Here is a 26,514-nt window from a genome sequence, read left to right on the forward strand (position 1 = left end):
AGCATATAAAGCCTGAAGAGAAAACACACCGGAGGTGAAGGGGACGAGAGAAAGTATGAGTGTAAAATGATCATTCAGGACCAGCTGTTACTGGTCATAGTTCACCCAGGGTGTGATGTGGGATACTGTGCAAGGGTGATGCCTGGAGGACACAGAGCCAGACTTGGAAGAAAGGTCCAGTGGCCAGAGGTAACATATCAGGTTCTCAGGAGCATTGCAAATCCCATATGTTAGGCTAATGTCATCCAATGCTATATCACTCAGGATCTTGTTTTTTTTTTTTTTTTTTTTTTTTGAGACGGAGTCTCGCTCTGCTGCCCAGGCTGGAGTGCAGTGGCCGGATCTCAGCTCACTGCAAGCTCCGCCTCCCGGGTTGACGCCATTCTCCTGCCTCAGCCTCCCGAGTAGCTGGGACTACAGGCGCCCGCCAGGTCGCCCGGCTAGTTTTTTGTATTTTTAGTAGAGACGGGGTTTCACCATGTTAGCCAGGATGGTCTCGATCTCCTGACCTCGTGATCCGCCCGTCTCGGCCTCCCAAAGTGCTGGGATTACAGGCTTGAGCCACCGCGCCCGGCCAGGATCTTGTTTTTTAAAGCATTAAAAGCAACCTGCAATTCAGAGAGTCATATGAAATGATTTGATTCCATTCTAATCAGAAACAGTGGGTATTTTAGCTGTACTTTCCTGGATCCTGTGCTATGTAGAAGAGGAAAGACATAAATTGAATATCTGCTATATGCTACTTGCTATGCTAGGCACATGGTATACATTGATCTTACTTAATTTTCAACACTCATTCATTCACTCATTTGTTTATCCATTCCACCTACTTCATACCAGACATTATTTCAGTAAGTATTATTTTCTTCCTTACACATATGACCTAATTAAATTTCAAGGAGACTATGGTGACTCGTTCATGATTTCACAACAAAATAGCAAAGCCAAAGTGCACATATCTGTAGAACTTGACACTCTTGCACCACCCCATGAGCTGTGAGAAAATGGGCCCAATTATATTACATTATAAAAAAGATGCTCAGTGAGTGTAGCCACATTTGGCCACTGCAATACTGACTTCCCCTTCTGCTCTCTCTTTTCTCCCTGGCCGTTCCATTTAGCCTTCTTTGAATTATCAGAAAACAAAATTGGAGAGGAAACGTCCCATAAAAGGATCAAATAAGAAGACAGAAAAGAAGGAAAAAGAAAGAGAAGGAAAGAAAGAAAGATGGGAGGAAAACAGTTGAGAGTTATTAATTATTGCCTACCTTACACCAAGTCATGGGGAAAATCTGAAGCCTTTGATGATGGCAGTGTCTGTCCAAATATACATCTTCTGAAAGTGATACTCTCGTGTTTGAAATTACCAATTTAAAACATTATTAATTTGGTCAAACTAATAGCCTCTATTATGCCATATTTTAATTGCAAAGACCCTCAGGAAGAGAATACATTAAAGTGTTATTTGAAAAATTAATTCACCTTAATGTGAAATAAATGATCAGAGACTTCCCAATGATACAGCTCATATAATTTATTCCTAAAGGAAATATGTGGAGATTAAATCAGAGTGGGGCAGGATGGGTGAATGCCGATGGGTGTAGGTGTAGAAAAGGGCGGGGCTGCCCTAAGTGGTATTTGTGAAAAGCTGAAAATTGTAGGTAGGCAGAGGGCTTAGAGATAAATGGTTGGCCTATGCTAGAAAGTTGCTGAAGGAAGTCGAAATATTCTAAAAGTCTTCAATGTATTTTATGGACCATTATAAGCTGTATTTTCGTTAGCACATTGTTCCTCAATGATGGTTTTTAATAGGCTAATGAATAAATGAAAATTAAATATTCAAAGATAAAATATGAGGTAGATTGGGCAAGTAGAGAAAGTGACTTGATTATCTTCAGAAAATAAATTAATTTTTCCACCGTATCATTCTAAATATAATTGTACCACCACAAAAAGAATACAAATATAAATAATAAAGTGTTTTGCAAACCTTAAATTTAACTGTTTCATTTAGGGTTACTTGTCCATAATTCCAATTTTCTCCATAATTTCCTTCCTTTTGGAAAACTGTCTTCTCCATATTTTGGTCATTGCTGATATTAATGCTTAATTTATATACATTTTCACCATACATATGATACCTAGTTTGGAAAGAAGCAAAAATGTTTGGATTCCTACAACATTAGACTAAGTCCTTTTCAGAGCTTTTTAAATTCTTTACTTTCTTTGAAACAACCTTTTTTTCCCTCTGGGTTTTGGAGTTGCTGGGGATGGGGAGAGGAGTCTATCAATGCTTTGTTGCTTATCAGTTGGGAAAGTAATAGTATATGCATTAAAACTTCAGCCAACATCTTAGTGAAATATGAGCCTGGTGGCCTGAGCAAGGCAATGTTACCCATTAAATAAGACAGCGTTTAAACAGGTGTCTACAACATACCAGAAACTAAGGCAAGCTGGCTCCAAAGTGGGGTCCAAGGGGAGGCTTAAAAGTCCCACATGTTCTTTTCTCCCTCCTGGTCCAGTTGGGGTGGAAATGTAAAATCCTGTAAAAATAACAAAAAAAAGTTTTATTTAACTTAAACATTGCATTTTCATTGTGTGACATGCAGACTTTGTAAGCAGGAAAGAAAAATTTTAAAATGAAAGGTTAAGAAAACATATTTTGATATAGTGGACAGGACACTAGACTCGAGCTCAGAAAGCAGTATTTTTGCCATAACAGATTGTTATTGACAAAAATAGCTTAACACTGGGCCTCCCACTTTATTAAACAAGAGCCTTGAAGTGGAGTACCACCAAGGATATATAAAATTCTGACTTATTATGAGTCACTAAATAATCCAGCCCAGTTCCTGACTTAATTCTAGTTTACTATATATTTTGATTAACTCACATCTTTAGAGACAGTCAGTACATGAGGATATTTAGAGATGCTAGTGGACTAACTCAGAATATACACATACATATATATATAAATACAAAACATTTAAGAGTTTCTAAGACTTTCAGTTTTATATTTCACTGAACATTTCATATCTCTAAATAAGAACGTGCCTTATTTTAAAACAGTCTTATCTTTCTTTAGTCCTGTGAATGATAGGTAATCAGATCACCGAGGAGCAGGAAGCATGCTAATATGTATAAAAGCTTTCAAAATAGCACAAGGCGCTGCATAAAGTACTTTTTGGTCTGAAATTCATTATTCCAACCAATGATTTCAGTCATTTGAAGTTTGCGAAGGGTTACTGGAATAACATCTTGAACATTTTCTTAGGGGAATTCATTCTATTCTTAGTTTCCTGCTCACATATTGTGACAGGAAGCAAGAATCATGTAACAAGATATTATATAAAGCAAATGTGATGTTGGATTAATCTAATTTGATTGGAATGAAATTTTTTATGAGATGCTGCAATTTAGTGTTTACTTGAAATCAAATATCTTCTCTCTTGTGCTTTCCAACAGAAAAATATAGGCAATGTTGCATATAAACTTTAAACTCATTCATTTATGAGATGCAAAGTAAGAACAAGGCATAAAGAAAAGAAGCTAGTGGAACTGCCTGTAGATATATCAATGGATATTTAGACCAGTGAGGCAAAAATTATTCAGAATAAATGAATGTTTTATCAAGGTGAAATTATGGTCTAGTGGCTTAATAAATGTAATATGTACTCATTTATTTGCTTTATATGACAAACTGTAAAATAATACTGTGTTTAACATTCTGTATTATTAACACATTACTCCTATTTTATATAATGCTGTAATATTTCATGAGTACATATCTTAGCTATTTCATGAGTGTTCTAATTATATGAATGGAGAAGAGTGGCATAGGTACAGAAGAGAGGTCCTAGAATCCACTCTCTAAATACACAACTCCAAATCACTTTTGAATTTACCTTACTTTTGATTACTTAGAATGTAATTGGGGAAGAAATAATTGAAATACCACTGAATGTCATGAATAAATACTCAAATGGTTAGCCTATTCAGAAAAATTTCTGATTAGCTACAATTATATAAACACACATTATGCTCCTATTTATGTTTGGTCATGTTCACAGTCAATAGTTATAACTAATTTGAAATAATTTGAAACTGTTTTTCACTTATTAAGCAGTGATCTATTTGCAGTTTTCAGTATGATCAAAATATGATGCTGTGAGCTTTTTTTTTGTCAGTGATCAGGTAAAACATAATTAATTATGTAGACTATAGTACCTTATAAATCTTGTCTAGAGTAAATATCATATTGGTTGCATATTACTGAATATAGTAAAATAATATATAACATTAAATTGCTATTTTTGTGATGTCGACTCCATTCTTTAGTTAACAAATTAGAAGATGAATAAAATCCTTCATAAAATGCTAAGGTTTAAGAGTAGAAATTTGTAGTTTACATAAAACTGTACTTAGTCTAACCACTAATTGTCCTTAAATTTCATCTATGACATTTTACCCTAAGGGATCACTTGATCTCTGATTAACACATGCCAGATGCAAAAGAAATTATTCTATTCCAAGGCATGCCATTCCATTTCAACATGATTAGAAAATTATTTTCCTTTTTTAGAAAAATAAGCTTATGCGCACCTATTATATCTAATTTTGCCTTGTGGGACTATTTGCAATATAACATATTTGTTAGCTCCACAGAAGTTTAAAGGCCACTATTACATCTCTCCTAAGTCTTCTCAGTATTATCCATCACTTTTTCTTCCTTAAATAATTTTATTAAGGCACAGTTTCAATTTGCTTCTTTAATTTGAGAAGCTGTCAATTAGTTGTACATTCAGTTGCTTCCACTTAAAGTACGGAAACTCACATTCACACAGCATGTCTGTTGGGCTATCTCATCAGGGAGCAGAGTGGAAACATCCCAACGCATGGAATTATTACTGAAGATAGACCATCACTGTCACTATTTCCAAGTGCATCTCACTTCCAGTTCTCTGATTCTTCATGTGAATCATCTCTTACACCATTGCTCAATAATGCTTTCTTATGCACAATCAAATTAGCCCCTTGTTCAAGATCTTTTATTATCTCTTTATTTCTTATTCAACCAAATACAAATACAGTCTGATATTTGAGGCCCCTGTGTTATGTCCTCAATGTCATTTTCCAGCCGTTGCACTTATACTTCATCTATTTCCATACAGCACTTCTGCAAAATTAGATAATGTTAATATTTCCAAACACCTAGATTTTTTGACAGTTTGTGTCTTCTTCTTTTCTCTTTTACATCCTTCCACTTCCCCTTCCAATTGTACCTTGTTAAAATCCTATCAATTTTTTGAGGTCATTTAAATCAAATTGTCATCTCCTTCAGAAAGCCTCCCAATTAAAAGTGACCACTTTTTCTTTTGAATTCTCAGTGGCACTGTGAACTTCTCTGATGCCATTTGGTATATTCTGCTGTGTATTTTTTTTTTTTTTTCTAAGATGGAGTTTCATTCCGTCATTTAGGCTGGAGTGCAGTAGCCAATCTTGGTTCACTGCAATCTCTGCCTCCTGTGGGTTCAAGTGATTCTCCTGCCTCAGCCTCCAGAGTAGCTGGGACTACGGGCTCATGCCACCACGGCTGGCTAATTTTTGTATTTTTAGTAGAGATGGAGTTTCGCCATATTGACCAGGCTGCTTTCAAACTCCGGGTCTCAGGTGATCTGCCTGCCTTGGCCTCCCAAAGTGTTAGGATTACAGGCATCAGCCACTGCACCCAGATTGTTGTATATTTTATGTTTATATGTGAATTTTTCAACTTGCTAGAACTTTTGGGAACAAGAAAGACACTTTGTTTTTTTTCTTTTTCTGTCTTGATGTGAATTAGCTGTCTGTTGTTTAATATATTTTTGTTACAGATTTGCTTTGCTTTTAAATTTATTACATTTCTACACAAAAGGAATAATTAAAGAGTTTTTTTTCATAACCACATGGGAATTTATATGGTCAAAAATAATTTCTTTTAAAACCCTTGACTTCCTTGAAATGTCTTCTAGAGCTCTTAGAATCAATCTTAGTCAGCTTAAAACCCAGGATATTGGCCAGCCGTAGTGGCTCACATCTGTAATCCCAGTGATTTGGGAGTCCAAGGCAGGAAGATCACTTGAGGCCAGGAGTTTGACAACATAACGAGGCCCCATCTCTATAAACATTTTTTAAAAAAAATTGCCGGGTGTGATAGCACGCACCTGTGATCCCAGCTATTCAGGAGGGTGAGGTGGGAGTATCTCTTGAGCCCAGGAGTTTGAGGCTGCAGTGAGCTATGATTATGCCGTTGTACTCCAGTCTGGGAGACAGAGTGATCCTGTCTCTAAATAAATACATAAGCCCCAGAAAATTGAACACATTTTGTTTACTTAAGCATATAATGAATCTCTTTTTTGAATGATTAGGTTTTTCTTAAAACTTCTTTCCATCACTTTTTCTCCTGCTTATCTCTTTATGAATTGAACCTAACCTCTCTCCACCCAACATCCTAATTAAAAAGCAAAACTTCTGAGCACGTGCTGATCTAATATAAAGAGAGCAGGAACTGGAGAGATAGCAGAACTTCCTGAGAACCTGGAAATCCCTCACAAGAAGGAAATAGGCTGATATAAATTGTTTCATGAGTTGTAAGTACATACATAAAATTAGCTGAACCTAGTAGATAAATACTATTAAAAGCTTAGACTGATGCATGGCCTAAATTCAGTCAGAGTCTATCAATTTTAGAAAGTATATTATTTTCTAAAATTCAGCATCACAGGAAAGATAAGAAAATAAAAATATTACTTTTAAAACATTAAAGTTACACTTATTTTAGAAAAAGTTTATATGCTAAGTTAAATGAAGATATCTAAAAGAAGTAATATAATTTTAAATATTGAGCAGAGTAACTATTTTCCTCCCCAACATATGACTTAGAACAGTACCACAGCCAATTTATGTTTCTTGAACACTTTTGCAGCATGAAAAGAAAGTAGTTGTAATACCTAACATTTATATAGCACTTCCTATGTGCCAGGCATTTTTCAGAGGTTTTTTTTCTAAACATAGCAATCAATTTAATGTTTATTACATGCCTCTAACGGCAGGTCCTATTGTTCTCAACCCCACTTTCCAGATAAGGGAATTGGGGCAGAAATAGAAGATAGGAAACTTGCCTAAATGGCAGGGCTAAGATTTAAATCCGGCTAAAACTCCAGGGTCTATATTTTAATGGTTTTTACTGCTAAACTATACTACCTCCCACAGTATTACAAACAACTGCAGTTTCATTGATAAAGGAAAGGAAAGATACATTTTATTTGAGCTATGTAGTCCTCTGTGACCCCTACATTTCTGGAGTTTCCACATATTGTGAACCTCATTTTTCCTGAGCCTTCTAAATGAATGGGCCACTTCTGAGCACCTCAAGATGCTGTCTTGCCTCAACACCACCTTCTCCAACAATTCCCTTTGCTTCTAAGAGGTACAGAGAAACCCTGACTGTTGACAACACAGAAATTTAGAAGCCATTACTGCACCAGGAGACAGTTCTTCAGAAGGACTAGAAAAGTTAAGAGCCTTAGGTGTGCTTACCTAAAGCAGTATTAACTCAAAGTTTGTCTGTTTCATTTAGTCTTTTCTGTCACTTAAGGTAAAGGCAAAGAACAAAACAACAACACAAACAACAAACCTGCCTGGATAAGAGGAACATTGAGAAATATTTAATTCTCTTTCATTTCAGAGATAGGATGTTCTGACACATAAAAAAACAGGCTAGAAGAAAATGCCCTTTGGAGAGGAATGACTGGTTGATTATGAAATCACAGGTATGAAAGTTGGAGAGGAGCTATTAAACCCTATCACCTGTCCTCGTTATATGACTCGTCTAATTTTAAATAACTCCTGCTACTCCTCTTTCTCCTGAGACTTCATTTCAGACCCAACTATTTAAAACTTCCACTTGACATTCAACCCATTTCACTTTGTCCAATTTCATCTTATTTCCTTAGTTATTTAATCCGTTGGCAAGGCGAAACCATTTTCCCCTGTAATGTATTTATACTCTTCAGATATCAGTGGAGTTATCTTATCTCTTATTAGGATGACATAAAAGTGGAAAAATGATAATTTGAACATCAAAGATTTCAACTACATAAAAGGTATCTGTCATAGTCAATAGATACAAATGCTTTTTGCACTTTCCTCTAACTACTCTTGTCCAAGTGTGGTAGAAACTTTTTTTATTACAGTAAAGAGAAAAAAAAATAGATTATTTGACTGTTTTAGGCCAGACCCCTTCAGAGAGGTGGGGTGATTATCACGTAGGGGTTAGTTTTCAGCTGTGCAATTAGTGATTTTTCCATGGAGAATCAGGCTCTGGGAAATAACTTATTCAAAGAAGATTAATTATGTATGAGAGTATTCATGTCATCATTTTCAGTACTAAACATTTTTGTCTTATGGGGTTGGCCATTTACATACAGCACTTTTTTTTATGCAAAGGTCCACACTGGTGACTCGTTTAACTGGATTCTGTTGGCTTCAGTTAAAAAATATATTCAGAATTTGGCCTTTTTTCACCACATCTGCTCCCACTGATCTGAGTCTCATGACCTCTTCTCTAGTTAGGCAATGGCCTTCTACCAGTCTCTTTTCAACACTCTTGCCCTTGCACAAACTATCTTCCAACAGATCCATCATGTTCCCTCTGCCTGGAATCATCTGTGTGGCTAATTCGTTCAATTCCTTACAGTTTTGATTCAAGTGTCACTTTTTCAACGAGACTAACTGATCATCCTCTTTTAATTTGTAATAGCATCTTAGCCCCACCCTCCCCATCCTCTTATAAAGCTTCACATTTTCCCAAAGTACTTATTCACATTTAATACACCAAGAAACAATTAATTACTTTATATATGTACATTTCCTATTTTCTGGTTTTTCTTGCTATAATTTATGCTTCATGAGAGCAGAAAATCTGGTTTATTTTGTTCACAGATATATTCTGAATGACTTGAATAAGGCCTCAATAAATGCTTCTTAAATAAAAGAACAAAATAAATAAATTTGAAGGGGCTTTTACTGATGACTCTGAAATATATTAAAAGTAGTCACTTTTTACTAAAAACTATTTTTATTAAGTTGAAATAGTGTGATGAACCATATTACAATATTCTAGGGATATCATTCTTTCTAAAGAAGTAGGATTAGTCAGATATATTTCTTTCTTGAAAAAATTTAACACTTTAAAGTCCTTTAACTAAATGTCACTCACAATTGATATTAAATCAACCACTTAATTCTCAGGTCTTAAAATCAGGAATATTTATCTTTGTAACAGAAGTGGCCATTAATAACAAATTGCAATGTCAATGTGCTTAGAATTTTTGTTTACTTTAGAAACTATTTTATTCAGTCAATAACTTACTCAGAAATTACTTGAGTCAAAGTTGTAGATATTTATTTACATGTTCAAAAATAATTTTGCCTGTCAATTAGATTCATGCACTGAGAATGTCTGATACGGTTTGGCTCTGTGTCTCCACCCAAATCTTATCTCCACTTGTAATCTACATAATCCCCATGTGTTAAGGGTGGGACCTGGTGGGAGTGATGGGATCACAGGGGTAATTTCTCCAATGCTGTTCTCGTAATGGTGAGTTCTCACAAGATCTGATGGTTTTATATGTGTTTGACATTTCTTCCTACACACACTCACTGTCCCTTGCCTGCAGCCGTGTAAGATGTGTCTGCTTTGCCTTCCGCCATGATTGTAAGTTTCCTGAGACCTCCCCAGCCATGTAGAACTGTGAGTCAATTAAACCTCTTCCCTTTATAAATTACCTAGTCTCAGGTATTTCTTTATGGCAGTGTGAAAATGGACTAATATATGCCCTATTAATTCAAAGACAAAAGAGACTAGGTTTTTGTTCCTGAAAAGAACACTGTGGTAAAAAGAAACAAATAACTGAGTAAATATAATGCTATGTGATAGGAAAAACAGAAGCGGTGCTTAGAATATTTAAGGGAAAAAACATTTCAACTTGGAGGTTTGGGACAGACTTCGTGGAAGTTACTGTATATGGTCTGTATCCTTAACGCCTAGAACCATGGCTGGTTAAAGGTGGCTTTTAATGTTTATTTGCCTGAATGGAATAGTATTCTCATCAGTAACCTATCAGCAAGTCATATTATAGGATGAATTTTGCCTAAGACAATTATATAAATGCTCAATTTTCACTGTTTTTTTTTTTTTTGTAATTTTCCTTACACGTTCCTTCTAAGATTTGTAACTCTTATTTCAGTGATTATATTTGGCATTATGAATATGTGTTCCAAGACTTTCATGACTGATTTTCTCACTACAAGTTCCTTAGCTTCTAATATTTCACCATGATTTCTAGTTTCTAAGCAAAATATTATTGTCTCTAATATTTCCACCTGGCATCAACTCGAATGTCTCATTCAGATGAAAACTGTACTTGGAAGTCACAACCCCGCCCTATTATCATGCTTTGGAATCAGACTTCCATAGGGCTTTCCAGAAGAAGCAAATCTATCTTTGTTTCAAGATAATGCAATCTTGTATGTTGAAAATGCTAAGGAATTCTTTAAAGAAACATCAGAGCTAATAAGCAAATTCAGCAAGGCTGCTGCTGGGTCTAAGATCAATATACAAAAATCCATTTTATTTCTGTGCACTAGCAATGTACAATCAGAAAATGAAATTAAGACAAAAGAGACCAAACTCCAGAAAAGTTAATTGCCTCACACAAGTCTACTTAGTTAATAATAAGTGGCAAGTCCAGGACGACAACCTAGTCTTGTCTCTAATGGCCTCTGTGTACTTTTCAACATTTTGCAAATATACAGGGTAAGCCAATATATTTCTTGAAACACACTCACTTTTACTTGCCTGTTTGGTTATCATTTTTCATTTAATTAATTCATTTTCTTAAAAAATTCAAAAAGACTTTTGCATTTAATACTGCTCACTTTACACTGCAGAACAACACATAATCTCTTTCCTTTTGATTTATGAATTAAAATCCTTTTGACTTCTGAATTAAATGAATTATACCTGAAGCATTGCCAAAAGTGTGGTCAAAATTGGGTCCAGTAAAAGGAGGAAAGGTGCTTCCCTGAATCCTTTCCCATTCATTGTCATCATTTAGATCCTGGACCCAGAAACAAAAGCCATCTTCAAAGTTACAATTAATTTTCTCATAATCTGTGAATGAAAAAAAGGAAGAATAAAAAACAAATTTAGTCCACAATGTGAGTAGTTGTATTAGATTGTATTGAAAATAATCTAACCAGGCCGGGCGCGGTGGCTCAAGCCTGTAATCCCAGCACTTTGGGAGGCCGAGACGGGCAGATCACGGAGTCAGGAGATCGAGACCATCCTGACTAACCCGGTTAAACCCCGTCTCTACTAAAAAATAAAAAAAAATTAGCCGGGCGAGGTGGCGGGCGCCTGTAGTCCCAGCTACTCGGGAGGCTGAGGCAGGAGAATGGCGTAAACCCGGGAGGCGGAGCTTGCAGTGAGCTGAGATCCGGCCACTGCACTCCAACCTGGGCGACAGAGCGAGACTCCGTCTCAAAAAAAAAAAAAAAAAAAAAAAAAAAAAAGCATCTCTGAAAATAATCTAACCTTATATAGCTTATACTTCAGTGGTATGTACAAAATCATTTTTTTGTTAATCTTAACTCTGTTGCATTCTATTTAGTTTTTTTAAAACAGCTTTTTATTGCCAACTGTGTTAAATTAATACATTTCCTATACTCTGTCAGGGTATTAGCAAATATAAGTTTCTCATTTTTTAAGTTTTACAGTTTGTCTCCATTGGTTCACCCACAAAAACTTTGTTCCATATTTTTCTCTCTCCTGTTACTAAATTTAATAGCTTGATCCAAATTAAGTTTATGTAGAATTTTCTCTGAAATAGTTTTATGCTAGTATTTTGTAACTTGCAATGCTTGCAGCAAATAAAATTTTAATTTGATTTTACAGTGATTTATAAGTTTTCTCAAATTGGTTATTTGATTCCTTTGAAAAATGTAAATCATTTTCCAATATCTCATTTCTTTTTGAGTTCTAAGAAGAGAAAGATGCACATACAAGATACTCATTATAAAACTTACGTCATGAAAATTTTAGATTCTGCTACCTTTAAAATTCCATTATAACATTAAAGCATCTAAAAATTAAAAAGCTGAAAAATAAATAATACTTACTATTAAGCTCACTGCTGTTAAATGCAGTATATGTTACATCAAAGCCAACATAATCACTTTCATCAGATTCTATAAGAAAAGTGGCAGTAACTTGGTTGGAAAAAATTCTTATTGTGCCAGGATTAGTTTCCCAAATAGAAGCTGCAAAATAAAATAAACAACTGTTATATGTATATATCTATCTGTTCATCTATCTATCCATCCATCAGTCCATCTACTGAACTATCAGTTTATCAGTTTATCTATCCAAATATCTATCTGATACCACTGAGTTAACTAAAAGCATTAGTCTTACATTTATTTTAACTGAAATATCTCTTCTCTCAAACATTAGAAAGCCTCAAATTATTTTACATATTTATGGTTTGATAAAAAAGGTACTTTAAATTTTTAATTGTTAGATTTATACATTATATATACATAGAAAAGATGCATTCATTTACTGACAAAGTTCATCTAAGAAACACCAGTTGAGCAGTTTTAAAAATTAAAGTCAACTTAGCTTCATCAGGTATTTACTGTGTCACACTCACAAGGGCTTAATCTGGGTAAAATAATAGAAACAAAAGAGTATTCTTTGGTTCTTTACCCTTGTAACTGTAAGATTTCAAAATAATACCATGTGACTTAAGATTGTTTCTACAGCATTTTATATTGATTGTAACATTTGTCTGTCTTGAGTATAAACTACTTAGGGGATTTTTTTTTTCATTTCTGATTGTCAAGAGTTAGTATGGTACTTGGGTTATTAAAAGTTTTCATATGATGCTTTACAAAATCATTGTTCTATAAAATTTGCTTTTATGAAAATGTACATCACATACATTTTCAAAGGGGGGTGATCTTGCCCCTAGGGGGGTGAAAATTGGTTCTGAGGGAGAAAAACAGTTTTAATTTTCAATTGAGTAAAGCTCTGATATACCCACAGTCCATGAACAGATCCACAGAATATAGTATATATGAAATATTAGACTTTCACGAGGGGTAGTTAGAAAAAAACAAGGCCTGAAATGGTTTCTTAGTGGAGGTGATAATAAAAAAAAGTGTTAACAAACAATGGATTGTTAACAAACAATCCATCCATTAACATAAATAACAGTGAGTTATTTAACATTGAGTTCTGAAAAGAGACACTTTTATGAATGATTAGATATCCTGTGATTATGTAGTAATTAGGAAACAATGTGATACATACAATGTAATTTCAATATGATCTAATAGAAAGAACCTCATGAACAAGCATTGATTCACATCTTAGTGTTTTTCCCCAAAATATGTGTCATGAATTCAATGCTTTTTCATGAAGAACTATTATTTAGACTGTCATCATGGCAGCATGCACACCTGTGTAATTTAAATACTTCTCATATTGAAAACCTTTGGAGTTCATAAGTGTTAGTCACTTAAGGGATGTGAACATTCTAGAAACTTTAAATCTATATGCCTCCTTTTTGCTTTTTATTCCATGGCAATGGAATTCTCTTGGACAATGGCTTCCGGCTGGCTTTGAGTGTGGCTGGTGGTTCAACCACACCCTTAGTGTGTTGGATTTCATAGTGTGTTGGATTCTCATGATATCTAACAGAATTGTGCTAGTCTAAAAAGTCCAGGAGCTTACCTTGAGTTCCATTAACCTGCTTCAGAGATACATGCAAACCTCCTAAAATGGTGTAGAATATGTGTCTGTAGAGATTTTATAAAACTTTCATCAGATAGTCTTAAAGTGTCTTTGTCTAATAAGAGTCCCAGGACTACAGATCCAGTGAAAGCCATGTATCTTATAAATCCAGGGAGTAGTGGAGGGTAGTGGTTAAGAGCAGGGGCTCCAGCATCAGTATTTGATTGAGTCTTGGTTCCGTGTCTTACTAGACTTGTCTGTGCCTTTCTTCTGTAGTGTAACAACTTTTTTCCATGAAGATTTGTGATAAGGAGTAAAAGTAATTCTCATGTAAGACAGTGACTGGTATACACTAAATGCTCAGTGAATTCTATCTTTTGCTTCTCCATCTCACCAACTAGGTTGTAAACCTTGAAAAGGGGGAGATTATGACTTAATGCTTTCTGTACCTCTGTCATTGTACCAAAGCATAGGAGATTTTAAATCAATATTTGAGGGCATATATCAAGATGTGAGTAAACAGAGTAATAGAATTTGCCTACATAAAAGAGACAGGGTTTGTGTTGAAAGAATACAAACAATTACCTAATATCTTTTAAAGGATGCCTTTTTTCCTAGTATATCATAACTGAAAAAATAAATTTTTAGACATGCCTTAAGAAAATCCAACATCTTCTATTAAAAATCCAAAACTTTTACGGATGTTAATTTGCATAGACTGATCAAGCAGTCACTCTTAAATGTGAATTAACTCATCATTTGTCTACTAACAGCAAAGGCTCTGGTGAACAGGTTTTGGGAAAGAAGAGAGAAATATGATACAGATGTGGGGAATTTGGAAAGAGGGCAATGGACAGGGAAGACCAACTTTCTACAGAATATGATTCAACAGACCTAGTTCAAACTTCAACAGACCTACTTCAAACTACTTATATTATCCAATTTATAAGAGTGAAGATGCGGCAACTAGAGTACCATCTTTATTATAAAAGAATTTCTAATATTTTCAACACATCTTAGTGAGTGCCCACTATGAATTTAGTCTGGGGTCAAGTGCTGATGACATAGAAAAGAAGTAACCAGTTTCCTCTATTAGAATAATTTATATTGGTGAGTTATTAAAAATAACCATAAAGTTATTATATAAGGGGAAAATGCTATGGGGGTACTGAAGAAGGAATCTTTAATTTTGCCAGGCACTATGACTGGGGAATCTTTGATAATGTCTGGAAGGGATGACTTAAGCAAACCTAGTGCTTGCTAAAATAAATTTTTCCACATAATGTACCCCTGTCAACAGAAGTGAGTTAATGGGTACTTCTGAGTATACATTAAAGTATCCTAATAAAAGCATAAAATGTATTGAAAATGCTTTACTTTGAATAATATTTGCCTATATATTTTAATTCCATGTATGCAGTGTTATTATTTTTGTTGTAGGATAAGTTGACAATTCAGGAATATACACTATGTTTATGACATAACTTTGGCTATAGCTATTCACACTTCTATGTGCCTCAGGATAAGCATGGCCTTATACAATGTTAAGCTACAGTATTAGAAATATATTGTCAGCAGTCCTGTGGGAATGGAATACCAGCTAAGCACTTGAAATACAAAGAATGGCATAACAACTATGCACTCAGAAACACAATTCCTGGGCTAAGCATTTTGAAACTGTTTTCAGTGTGCTAACCCAGGCATTTTTGTTGTCTTTCTTTGAAGATACATAAAAACATTTATAGATTTTTCTGAACACTAAATTAAGTAAGCTCACTCACCATCTTCTACTCCTTTCACACGAAGTATTTATAATTATTATAACCATTGAATTTAATATTATACCTTCATCATTGCAACTTAAAGAAAACACTTTTGAAATAACTTTCCCAGCACTCCATTTTGATTTACTTCAATTTTCATGATTATTTGAAGACTGCACTATCACATTATGTATGTCTATATTTCCCTGACACTTTTTAGCAGTTAAAGAACTTTTGCATCGCAACTGTAGGTTAAAATGATGGAAAAAATGCCTTTAGGGTTTGTTTATGCTGATTTGCCCCAATCAGGTATATAACAACTATTTTACGAAGATAATTCCTTATGTCGTCTCTATATAATCCCACTTACCCTAAGTAAAAAATTTATATATTTCCAATATTGTACAAATAATAACAGCATTTGAGATTATATATTTTGAATTGGAATTTAATGAAAGCAAACCTTGTAAGCACATTTCACATAAAGAAATTGCTAAAACATTTAGGGAAAGATGAGCTTGTGACTTGAGAATGAAAGTATTATTTCCATACAAATTAACTTTACAGTTACGGGAAATACTACTTGTCTCCATTGATTATATACTATAACACCATATGATAGACATATATCCCAGTTGGTGTAAATTCAGATAAACCTTGAGTTTTTGCAATACCCCAGACTTTGTGCTAGATACCAGTGGTAAGATATTATTAGTTTTCTTCGAAAAAGTTAGAATTTTTAATTTGAAAATTTAACACCCAATACAGTTTCTCACATTTTTAGATTGTAAGTAAAATATTTAATTTTCAAAACTTTAAAATAAATTATTATTCTGAATACCTTAAAATTAAGCAACTACCTGTTATAATGTAACTACACATTCATAGATGTTTTCTGCTTGGATATTCAGTTTCTCATTACATTCTTATGACAATCAATTGCCCATTAGTCACATCACTATGGCTAAATGTTTTAAAATTTATTCACAAATTGCTGATACCCTAATCATGTGAAAATAATATTTAGACAAACCATGGTATTTGAAGAGCTAAGAAACATGAGAATATCTTATGCCTACCACTTATTCAGCCCCCAACTTCTACAAATTTAGATTTTATCTTCTGTATAGTAGGGATGATAATAGTACCTACATAATTGGTTTGGAAGAGCATTTATTGAGTCAACTCAAAGTGCTGACAACACTCCTTTACACAGTGTAAGTGAAAATATATGGTAAAGTTTATTAATGCCACATTAGTCTTTGGAAATGTTTATATGAAGTAGCCTATTTGTCCACCTATGTGAATATTTATGTTGATAATAATTTTTAAAAACTGCATTTATCAGCTATAGAAATAGATTATGAAATGGTTGGCCCACTTTTTTTAAGAGTAAATGTGACTTACCATGAGTTCATATGTTTTATATACACTCATTATGATATGTGTACTTGGGCTTTTAAAGCACAAAGAATAATAGGTTTCAGGTCAGAGAGTTTGGGATTTGATTTCTGCCTCCAACACTGTGAACTTATGGTAATTTAATATATTAGACCTCATTTTACTCTTCTGTAAAAAATATTTTGCAGGTTTATTGAAAATATTAAATAAGAAAATGCACATTGATTATTCAGTAGAGTATCACACATCAATACCTAATAAAAATGAGATATTATTAGCATATGCTTACATATTTCTCAAATCATTAAATCTGTAAAAAATTATTCAATAGGATTCACTTTTCATTACCCACAAATACAATTTGAGAGGCGAGGTTCTTAAAACAAAGTTATTATGTAAAATTTAATCACACTTGTCACCAACCTTATCTTAGCTCCACACTTAACTATTTCTCCAACAGGCGAGGAAAACTAGTTATTCCCTCGGCTTCATTTCCACATTCTCTACCTCATCCTCACTTATTTCCTCCTGGAATTTTGCCCCTAATTTCATTGGTTACTGTGAATAGGTCTGTGCATTTTGGGGACAGGGAGAACAAAGGGGCATGAGCAGATGTATATTACTAGGGCACTCACTCCCTGCCCTCTTTTCAACTTCCAGCCCCGTCCATGTGTAACGATAAATGGTTATACAGTCACAATACCACCCATCCACATCTATCATTTACTTAGCCTACCTCCTTGGCTAGACAATGTTTTAGCTACTTTATTAGTATTAGCCTGCAGGAGAACAAGGAGCAGGATGAACATAAAAAATGCAGAACCTTTGTGGGTTTATAACCTATGCAATGCAGAGAAAACAGAATAGTAATTATCAGAGACTGCCTGAATTTGATTAATAGGGACTAACATTTAAACAATGTATGGTAACTAAATAGATAATTATAATCATTTGACAAGTTTCACATAATTTTTAAGATATTAATTAGAAGAGGACAATGTTAAAACATAACTTTTGTTATGAAGACACGTAGAGCACTAATTTTCTAATTTTTATAATGAGAAGCAATTGTTTTTTTTTTTTTAGTTTTATAAGTTTCAAGTCCATATTCACTTCAAAATCAAAGGGAAAACATACCACTCCAAAAATTTACCCACATATTTTCATTTTCATAAGTAATTGTATATTTGCTTCAACTTACCTCTTAAAATCTTGCTTGATCCTACACCTTCATAAATATTTAATGTATCTCTATAATATATATTAAAATGATCGAAGCTCAGTTTAATAGAAAGTCCTTGGTTTACACTAAATTAAAAGCAAAAAATAGATTACCACATTTTTAACAGTTGTCATATTTCTTAATACATTCTAGAATTTGTATGTGTTTTCTTGCGGTGAACACCACATAATATGATATCTACCCTCTTAAATTTTTAAGTGTACAGTGCAGTATTGCCAATTATGAACACAATGATGTACAGCAGATCTCTAGAATTCTTTAACTTGCAGGACTGAAACTCTGTATCAGTGAATGACAACTCCCCCATTGCTTAGTCCTCCCAGTCCCTGGCAACCACCATTCTCCTCTCATTTCCATGAGTTTAACTACTTTCTATGCTTCAAGTAAATGAATTCATGCAGTGTTTCTCTCTCTGTGACTGGCTTATTTCACTTAGCACAATGTTCTCAAGGTTCTTCTATGTTGTATCATATACAAGATTTCCTTCTTTATGACTAATATTCATATATATATATATATATATATCTCATTTCCTTTGTTCAATCATCAGATGATGGACATTCAGGTTCTTTTTATCTTTGGGTTATTGTAACTAATGCTGAAATGAACATGGGAGTGGAGATATTTCATTGAGATAAATATTCAGAATTGGGAATGCTGGATCATATGTGAATTCTATTTTTAATTTTTTTAGGAACCTGCACACTGTTCTCTATAGCAGCTGCACCATTTCAGGTCTTCTCAATGTCATTTGTGGAAAAGACTATCCTTTTTCCTTTGTGTTGTCTTAGCACCCTCATGGAAGATATTTGATCATATATGTGAGGCTTTATTGTGGGCTTTCTATTCTTTCTGTCTACATATTTGTCTTTTTGCCAGTACGTTACAGTTTTGATTACTACAGCTTTGTAATATATTTTGAAATCAGGAAGTGTGAGACCCCCCCAGGTTTGTTATTTTTTCAAGTTTGTTTTGGCTATTCAGGTTTTGTTGTGATTCCATATACATTTTTGGATTTTTTTTTTCTATTTCTGTAAAAACTGCCATCAGTATTTTATAGGGCTTGCATTCAATCTGTACATCACTTTGGGTAGTATGAACATTTAAATTATGTTAAAATTTCCAATTCATGCACATTGTTCATATCATCAAGGTGACAGCTTGATTGTATGACAGTTAAATTGTTATTTACATACTTAAATGTCTTTCCTAACAATTTATATGACTCAAGGACAGGGATTAATTCATTCATTCCTATATTATCTAATACTTTGTAGAAACTACTGCATGCTATTGATATAAAAAATATTGTATCTAGCTGCTTGTATAAGAGCATAGAAGGAAAAGTTTGACAGGTTCATCAGAAAATTTAAATTTGACATTTAAACTATTTTCATTTTCAGATAATAGTTTCAGAGAGAGGAGACTTAGTGAAACCTCCACTTACAACTCCACTGTCTTATTAAAGTGTTATAATCAGAAATGTAAGTAACTCCTCCAAGTGCTTTGTAAGTACCAAGTTTCTCTGAACTCCTTGGAAGGGAGATGGCTGAAAGAAATAAAAGTGTGTATGGGTGAAAATGTCTAAGCCTCCTTGGGCATGAGGTTGGCTAGATCATCTGCAAATGGACCCACAAAAGGATTAAAAGGGCTGGTAATACTTAAGAGATTTAGTTCCCAAGGCCAAGCAGGAGCCCTGAGAAGTGACCTGACCTCTGACTCTGGTCCTGGAGGACACTGAGTGATAAAGGCCTACAGGCAGGGACATGGCAAGATTGGTTTTTAGGTTCACCACCAGTAGTAATGTGGCCAATAAGGCAATCAAGGACATTCTTTACAGAGTTAGTAAATTTTCGAAAGTCTAAAAGTCATTGTTGAGAACTGTCCATTTGTGGGAAGATCTCAGGTTGATCAAACAGCATACTATAATTATGGCAGGTGGGCTGGACTTCAGGGCTGAAGTTTAGTCTTCAAGTAGTGGGGTTGGTGTTAGTGAAATGGCAGCTACTAGCAGGGCAGCATTAAAAGACAACTAAGCAGAAACTCAGATTTTTGGACCTGACCTGTGTTTGCTGCAGGGGAGATAAAGTTAGAATGGTGGTGGGTTATTAAAAAAAAACAACCAAAAAAAACCCAAACCACAAACCTATGGACTTCAGCCCTGAGTATCAGATTCAGCAGTCCCAGAGTGTATTCTGGAATGTGTATTTTGAGAAGCTCCAAGGGCGATTATGATGAGCGCTTAGGTTTGAGGGCCCTTGAAGCATGATAGGTAAATACAAGAGATGCTATACTCATGGCTACTATAAGACATGTCTGGTAACCACAGGCAGAGGTGAGGGGATCAAGATGAGGGAGCAGAAGATCATCCCAGCTTAGACAGAGAAGGAAAGTAAAGCTACATTTGAAGCTGTTTAAGTTCTGCCTCTGTTACGTCAGTTTAAGGACCAGAAGAGTGAGTCTGCTGGTGAGACCTTTAGGGAATCTGCAGGCAAGCTGGAAAAGACAGAGATGGAAGAAATAAGCAGACTTGAGAGATGATTTCTCCCCTTTTAATTAAAGTTCTGGTGTGTCTGGACAAGAATACAGTGAGAGTTTTTTCATCTGATGTTTTCAAGCTGTGCGTCTAAGGAACACATGCATGAGAAGCTCCTTAGGACGCTTTGCTTTCAGAGGTCCTCTGATTTCTCAAAATAGATATTTGGAGGTAGAAGAGACAAAAAAGTGCAGACGATTTTCCACTTTCTTCTGATTCAGAAAATTCAACTCACTTCCAATAAAAGCTCAGGGATTTATAAAAGTAAGATTAATTGGAGAACATAATCAGATGTTTATATAATATTAGATACTTCAGTTACCTTCTGATTTTTTGATTAAATTAAATTTCTTTAAATTTAATTTATATACTTTGTATTATTGTGTCATTAGTTAATATTTTTATAGACCACTTTTATTGAGCATTTAATATGTGGCTAACCACTTTACATTCATTATCATATTTAATAATGACATCATAGTATTTAGAGATGTGGAATTCTACAGACACAGAAATTTTGAGTCAAAGAGGTTTACTCATTTGCCTGAGATCACACATCTTGATCTGATGATGTGTGAAGATTTTGATCTGAAGATCTTAATGTGAACCAGTTAGATTTGAACCCACACAAACTGTCTCCAATAACTATATTCTTAACTATTGGCTGTATGCTAACTGTGGTCTTAATGTAATTCAAAGGATGAGCTGGTCCTGCCCAAAATGTAGTTTAATTGCATCTTAAACATTTCTCCTATATTTAATTGGTCTTAAACCTTATAGAAAAATTGTCTTTACTCCAATTCTGATCACTACTGGGAAAGAAAACAACTATTTGGTACAATGCATTACTAATATAATAATAAGCTTTGAGGAAAAAATAGATTATTTATATGACTCAATCATCATTTTAGCATGAAGTATATTATTTGTTTTGGGGGAACATTTTAGGTTCTTCAGGTTTTTAAAATAATCCATTTACCAATCACAGATTTCTTAAAATAGTTTCAAAAATTAAGTAATGGAAAGAAACTAAAAACAATAGGACCATAAAATATTTAATTAATATAGGATAATTTTTGCGTAAAGGACATTATCATTACAGCAAAAGTTGATTGTGCGTTCTGCTCATAAACCCTCTAAATGCGACCGGTCTTTATTAAGAAGTAAACTTAGCAATTAAATTATTTTTATTTGGTATTAATAAAGTTTCAAAGATTGCATAAAAAATAGTTCTATACCCAATTATGCAGATTGGTTACATTTATTTATTCTTTCCATTTTCAGTGAAAGATATTTAAGATTTTCTACAGCTTTCTACCAAAATTTTAAATAAGTGTTAGAGTTAATATTTTATTTTCCTAATGAACAATGCTAATAGACATTTATAAATGCTTCTTTTAAGTCTGAAGCTATTGTGTGTGTGTGTGTCTGTATTAAAAAAAAACCGCATATATATATATATATGAACGCATACAAATGTAGGGTGAAAACAATATTCTCCAACTTAGTTAATTTTTCCATTGTCAAGAACTACTTAGAACTGCCATTTTTAATTTTCGTCTTTTTTTTTTTTTTTTTTTTTTTTTTTGAGACGGAGTCTCGCGCTGTCGCCCAGGCCGGAGTGCAGTGGTGCGATCTCGGCTCACTGCAAGCTCTGCCTCCCGGGTTCCCACCATTCTCCTGCCTCAGCCTCCCGAGTAGCTGGGACTACAGGCGCCGCCACTTTTTTTGTATTTTTAGTAGAGACGGGGTTTCACCTTGTTTGCCAGGATGGTCTCGATCTCCTGACCTCGTGATTCGCCCGCCTTGACCTCCCAAAGTGCTGGGATTAAAGGCATAAGCCACTGCGCCCGGCCTAATTTTAGTCTTATTTTTGACACACCAATAGCATGTTGTCTAGAGCATGAAACAAAAGAAATTGTGTTTTTAGTTATATCACACATCTCACAAGGGGCTGCACTCCAAATCGAAATGAAAAATAAAGGGATATTCTTCTTTCCTTGAACAATGCCAAGTAAGTGTGTATAGAACAATCTTTTTCTCACATCTCCTCTCTGGGATATGTCTACCTGGGCGATTATTTGTGGGGCCATTTCATACTGTTTGACAAGAACCTGAGGCTCTGACTTTTAACTTTCTTTAATCAGCTATTATATTGATTGCTGTAGTTTTCTAGTGAGTCATCACAATGATTAAAATTACACTATAGGTCAGACCAGTAAATCATAATCCCATCTAGCTATTAATACAAATGAACTAATTAGAATATAATTTTTCATAGTGAATTCTATGGAGCACTTATTCTGCATGTTCTGTTGGGGAAATATTCAGCATTTTAACAAGAAAGTTTCCATTGGAGACTTACATTGCATGTTAACATATTTAAAGCTATAAGAAGTCCTACTTTTAAGAGTTAAAATAAGTTTATTTCAGGATCTCTTATAGTTACGTGAGTACAAATTCTTTTTTCCTTGGAATATCCGGAAGGAACTTAAGGTGTTCCTTGTCTATGAAAATGCTTAGGTAAACATTAAGATAGATCAGCTATCAGCAGCCTGATTATTTTGATTATCATCATGATTGGTTAATTGAATTAAGAATGTGGAGGTGAAATATATAGTGACTGATCCAAATGTCATTCGAGATATAGCAAGAAAGACATACATAGAGGCTGTTCCCTGCTCTTAATCTGCTGTAACTGAATCACACCTTTAGAGGGTTCCACAAAGTCAGCGGCAAAATGAGAAAGAACATATTTTATAGACAAATGCAGGTGATGTGAAATTCTGCTTCTCATGATACACAGCCATACATGTGTGTTGTTTGCCTGGCAGCACGTGATCAATGTGTACCACAGAAAAATAAACTTGCTTCAGAACCCAATGAGATGACCCCATTTATTAGACAGTATTGTTCATAGGACAGAATACCTTTGTAAAAGGTTAAAAATGATAGTATAATCTTTGGTACAGTTTTTCAGTTGAGAGGTTTTTGCTTCATGCTTAATGAAAACAATAATTCTTTAAAAAAGTACTGAAAACAATAAGACATTGCATCAGAAAAACACTTCATGACTTAAGAATAGAAAACATAAGATCTTGTGTTACCGTATGATCCACTGGCAGACAACACTTGATTCAGAAGGTTTTGGATAATGAGTAGCCTGGAAAGACCCAGATGATCCAGTTAACAAAAATCTTCCATCACAAACTGTGGCTGCAAAACGATGCCAATTAATGTTAGACAAAAACAATCTTGGGGTTCAAATTGGCTGCAAAACATTTCACAGAATATTCATGGTGGAATCTGTACAAGGCTATTTTATAAAACTGAAATGATAATAAGATTTCATGTTGAAAACCTATTAGCCATTTTTATTTATTTATTTTTCTTTTTTATTATTATTATACTTTAAGTTCTAGGGTACATGTGCATAACATGCAGGTTTGTTACATATGTATACTTGTGCCATGTTGGTGTGCTGCACCCATCAACTCGTCAGTGCCCATCAACCTGTCATTTACATCAGGTATAACTCCCAGTGCAATCCCTCCCCCCTCCCCCCTCCCCATGATAGGCCCTGGTGTGTGATGTTCCCCTTCCCGAGTCCAAGTGATCTCATTGTTCATTTCCCACCTATGAGTGAGAACATGTGGTGTTTGGCTTTCTGCTCTAGCGATAGTTTGCTGAGAATGATGGTTTCCAGCCGCATCCATGTCCCTACAAAGGACGCAAACTCATCCTTTTTTATGGCTGCATAGTATTCCATGGTGTGTATGTGCCACATTTTCTTAATCCAGTCTGTCACTGATGGACATTTGGGTTGATTCCAAGTCTTTGCTATTGTGAATAGTGCCGCAATAAACATATGTGTACATGTGTCTTTATAGCAGCATGATTTATAATCCTTTGGGTACATACCCAGTAATGGGATGGCTGGGTAATAAGACAATACATGTGAAGTACTTTAGAAAAATTTTCTCTTTCTTTCTTTTTTCTTTTCTTTCTTTTTTTTTGTTTTTTTTTCTTTCTTTCTTTTCTTTCTTTCTTTCTTTCTTCTTTCTTTTCTTTTTTCTTTTCTTCTCTTTCTTTCTTTTCTTTCTTCTTTCTTTTCTTTCTTTCTTTCTTTCTTCTTTCTTTCTTTCTTTCTTTCTTGTCTTTCTTTCTTTCTTTTCTTTCTTTCTTTCTTCTTTTTTCTTTCTCTCTCTTCTTTTCTTCGTCCTTCCTTCCTTCCTTCTTCCTTTTCCTTCCTTCCTTATTATCCTTCTACTTCCTTCCTTCCTTCCTTCCTTCCTTCTTCCTTCCTTCCTTCCTTCCTTCTCTCTCTCTCTCTTTCTCCTCTTCTTTTCCTTTTTTTTTTTTTTTTTTTTGAGATAGAGTTTCACTCTTGCCGCGTGTGCTGGAATGCAATGGTGCGATCTCGGCTCACTGCAATCTCCTCCTCCCATGTTCAAGCGATTCTCCTGCCTCAGCCTCAGGAGTAGCTGGGATTACAGGCGCCTGCCACCACGCCCGGCTACTTGTTCTATTTTTAGTAGAGATGGGGTTTCACCATGTTGGCCAGGCTGGTCTCGATCTCCTGACCTCAGGTGATCTGCACTCCCAGGACTCCCAAAGTGCTGGGATTATAGGTGTGAGCCACTGCTTCATGTCCAAAAGCACTGTCTATCTAAACACACTTCCCTAAGCTGCACTTTAAGTGTATTCTTCCATATTTGCAAGGAAATAAATATATCTGAATTGAAACCTGCCAGTTTAGACAAATAACTAGTCATTTTCTTGGTCTTATTTTTTATAATTAAATTGGAGCTAGGCGAATTTCAAATATATGTACAAAGTGCTATGTTTTCTTGAAAAAGATTAGACTAAGGCCAGGAAAGTGATAGTACTAATGGCCTGTACATAATTCCATCCAACAAATCTGGGTTAGTCCATCTTTTAAAGTTCATTACTCTTGCTCCTTTGGGAGATAACTAGTTCAATATTTTCAATATTTTCATTCAATATTCCTGATTAAGACTTTTGCTTTCCATAATTACTCATTTTCCTCTTTTGGTTTTCAGATTTATTTCATGAACCTCTCCTTAATGTCATGCATTATTAGTTGCCTTTAATTTATATCTGAATGGATTACAACTAGATTAAAATCTTCTTGAAGGCATGAACCAGGAGCCATAACTTACAGATTTTTGTTTTATTCATACACTTGCTATGTATAGCATATGCAAAAATCCACCTTGATTTTCACAATTTTTAGTCTTTCTTACATTATTTTCCTTCTAGTTAGTTACTTGGTTATGTTGACACAGTATTCTAAAATTATGACCCCTACAATGTGCTCTTTTACTCTGTGTAGATTAAAAATTCTTCATATGGAGAAACATTAATGGAGGATAGAAAAATCAAAGAAATATGCTAAAATTAATTTGCCATTTTTGGAATCTGAGTGTTTAGAATAAGCTAATTCTAAATTGAGCTATGAAAAAGCTCATTGTAAAATTATAAAGTGATTCTATCAAATTACACAATATGAGCTATTTTGTGACAAAATATTTTATGTATATAAGAATAAATACATTAAAAATTAGATAGCAAATAGAAATCTTGATAAAAATTTTACGTGTTTATTGGGTTTTTGCTATTTTTTGGCATATATATATTTTGAAGTGCATAAAAATTTACTTTGGTAACTTAAGTTTATTATTCAAAGTCTGCTTAAAAACAATGACCTAAG

At 34.4% G+C, this 26,514-nt stretch overlaps 1 protein-coding gene across 1 annotated transcript in view; it reads right to left on the reverse strand.

The window, feature by feature from the left end:
- Positions 1 to 26,514, reverse strand: part of TMPRSS15 (transmembrane serine protease 15) — a 142,482-nt gene that overhangs the window by 79,499 nt on the left and 36,469 nt on the right. Inside the window, exons 7-12 of the mRNA XM_010378086.2 lie at positions 23,888 to 23,996; positions 18,203 to 18,309; positions 12,220 to 12,360; positions 11,063 to 11,212; positions 2,438 to 2,543; positions 1,991 to 2,141 (exon numbers count right to left, since the gene is read on the reverse strand). Of these exons, the coding sequence (XP_010376388.1) occupies positions 1,991 to 2,141; positions 2,438 to 2,543; positions 11,063 to 11,212; positions 12,220 to 12,360; positions 18,203 to 18,309; positions 23,888 to 23,996 (764 nt within the window). The remainder of the gene's footprint in view (positions 1 to 1,990; positions 2,142 to 2,437; positions 2,544 to 11,062; positions 11,213 to 12,219; positions 12,361 to 18,202; positions 18,310 to 23,887; positions 23,997 to 26,514) is intronic.

The sequence above is a fragment of the Rhinopithecus roxellana genome, chromosome 13 (assembly GCF_007565055.1).
Source record: "Rhinopithecus roxellana isolate Shanxi Qingling chromosome 13, ASM756505v1, whole genome shotgun sequence".
Taxonomy (NCBI): Eukaryota; Metazoa; Chordata; class Mammalia; order Primates; family Cercopithecidae; genus Rhinopithecus; species Rhinopithecus roxellana.